The sequence below is a fragment of the Mus pahari genome, chromosome 3 (genome assembly GCF_900095145.1).
Source record: "Mus pahari chromosome 3, PAHARI_EIJ_v1.1, whole genome shotgun sequence".
Taxonomy (NCBI): Eukaryota; Metazoa; Chordata; class Mammalia; order Rodentia; family Muridae; genus Mus; species Mus pahari.
This window is the reverse complement of record NC_034592.1, coordinates 149,501,055-149,503,638: the sequence shown is the minus strand read 5'-3', so window position 1 is coordinate 149,503,638 and position 2,584 is coordinate 149,501,055. Positions and strand designations below refer to the sequence as shown.

General features: G+C 52.6%; 1 protein-coding gene across 1 annotated transcript in view; it reads left to right on the top strand.

The window, feature by feature from the left end:
- Ptgis (prostaglandin I2 synthase) overlaps positions 1-2,584 on the top strand; it is a 41,552-nt gene that overhangs the window by 22,329 nt on the left and 16,639 nt on the right. Inside the window, exon 5 of the mRNA XM_021194183.2 lies at positions 2,072-2,223. Within this exon, the coding sequence (XP_021049842.1) occupies positions 2,072-2,223 (152 nt within the window). The remainder of the gene's footprint in view (positions 1-2,071; positions 2,224-2,584) is intronic.

Sequence of the window (2,584 nt, the reverse complement as noted above, 5' to 3'; positions counted from 1 at the left end):
TTCTCTGTATAGCTCTGGCTGTCCTGGAACTCACTTTGTAGACCAGGCTGGCCTCGAACTCAGACATCCGCCTGCCTCTGCCTCCCAAGTGCTGGGATTAAAGGCATGTGCCACCACACCGGCTTAGTTTAAGTTTCTATGTAAAGGGCATCTGTAGGTGAGAACCAGGCAGAGGCACCCACTATCTGTGAGTCGAGTAGTGATAGCCTGGACCTTAAGAGGGCAAGAATACATGGTTGGCAGGACTTACTGAAGGCTTGTATCAGGCGAGGGAGAGTAGGGAGACTGTGTATCTCAATGGTCAGTAACATCATTCAAATACAACAACAACAAAAGAGAAGTTCATAGAAGTTGAGAGAAACGCATGTGCATTTCTGATAAAAGGCAGCCATTCGCTCGTTGACACCAGTGCATGTGGGTACACAGGTGACATCAGGCCTGTTTGAGCTGGATGGATAAGCTCACTTCATGGAAGTGGTAATTTACAGACCCACTTGTTAGATGGGAAAACTGAGACCTGGGGACTCACCCAGAGTCCCCGTCAGGGTCGTGATAGGCACCTGCTCTCAGCGCACCTTCAGTGGGACACTCCTCTCTTGCTTGGCAGTTTACACGCATAGTAGGGTTACGTGCTGCTGGATCCAGTTGGTTAGATGAGGACTGGTCTAGAAAGGGACAGGAGAGCCTTGTCCCTGACTGGCAAGTTCTTAGCAGGGTGACACCCAGGTGTCCTGGCTTCTGTCACCTTGCATCCTCCTGTGGATGTATAGGGTCAACAGCAGGGAGGTTGGGGGGCCTTAGGAAAGGGCTGGTTGTCACCAGCATAGGCGTCCCATGGGGCCTGGACCTGGCCCGAGTTCCTGCCTCCACTAGGTGTGGTGCACTGCGACACTGCAGTTACCTGAACTAGGAAAGACTGTGAGATTCAGAAAGGCAGATAAAAGATGACGGTCCATATGACCCAATGTGTCCTGTGGTGGCCCTCCCTCAAAGTGACATCCTAAGCTCAACTCTGGTCCCCTTGGCTCCCTGGCAACTCACTTCACCCTGGGCAGAGGGCTCCTCTCCAGGGTCCAGGTAGTTGGGTTTCCTCCAGGGAAAGCTCGCTACATAGTCGCTAGGCCACTAACTCCACCTCCCAGGAACTGTGGGCTTTCCACACTGGCTTCTGTCGGCTCCATTTATGGCACAGAGCGCCACCTACTGGCCGCCCGGATCCACGTACGCTGGTAGGAGAGCTGACTGATATAAGTGTGTTCCCCACGTCTGCCCAGAGTTAGGAGAGGGGAAGAAGGGAACCTTTCAGGTTGAGGATGAGGTACGGGGAAGGCTGAGTTTGGCCTCTGAGCCCTAACTGTTCCTAGGGGAAGCGGGTTTCTTGTCAGCCCAGAGGAGAGAGCAGGTGTGAGTCTCCTACCTTGAGGGTTTGTTTCCAGGGGCACAGACACTGGGCTGGGCTGGAGAGGGAAGTGGGGTGCAGGTGGGTTGTGATGGTGGCCTGGGTGGCTCTTGGTAGACAGACTTGTGATGGCCTGTCACCAGAGTCCTCAGGAGTGTGTTCTATTTGTATAGCCATCTTTCCAGTCACCCTACTACCCACGCACCCACCCACATCCACCCACTCTCGTCCATTCATCTACCCATCTTCCACAACCCACCCCCTTCACATCTCTACATTCACCCATGTTTCTACCCACCACCAGTGACCTAATATTCATTGCAGGCCTACTGTTGCATGCACTGCATGGGTGTGGTGCAGGGTGGGGGCTGTGCATGCTTCTCTCAGTCTCCCCCCTTCCTGTTTCCCCCTCTCCTGGGAGACCTGTGACTGGGGGACCTTAGGAAGGCTGGAGTGGCATTCTGCTCCATTCCGTTGCTGTGATAAAACACTCTAAAAACAACTTGGGAAACAAACGGTTCAGTACATCTTACATTTTCAGGTCAGAGTCCATCCCCGAGGGAAATAGGCAGGGTAGGAACAAAAGAGGCAGGGTAGGAACTGAAGAAGGGAACCTGAGGCCGGGTAGGAACAAAAGAAAAGACAGGACCTGACTTGTTGCTGTCCCCCCAGCGCCGGCTTCCTGACCCTGTATGGAGTGGAGGCCTCACCACGCACCCACGAGAGTCAGGCCCAAGACCGTGTCCACTCAGCTGATGTTTTCCACACCTTCCGCCAGCTGGATCTGCTGCTCCCCAAACTGGCTCGAGGTTCCTTGTCAGCGGGTAAGCAACATGACGTCACTGCAGAAATGGGTGTTTGTTAGTGACATTTTAATAACTGTGTTACAGTTTTCCTCTTACCTGGCTAGCTCCCAAATAATTGAGATTAGACCATTATATTTAGTTAACACGCTTTAAAGGCACAACAACTGAGCAATTACCACTCTGTTTTACTCTTTTATGCTAATCTGGTTACCTCTCTACCCAAATCCCCAAGATACCCGTGTGTTATGGCTTTCTATCTCTTTTCCTGGGCTGCATCCCCGCCCCTGGTTGGCAGGAAGTCCTGCCCTATTCTCTCCCCTGCTCAGTCATTGGCTATTAAGCTCTCTTAATTGACATATCAGGGAACAACTGACGGGGG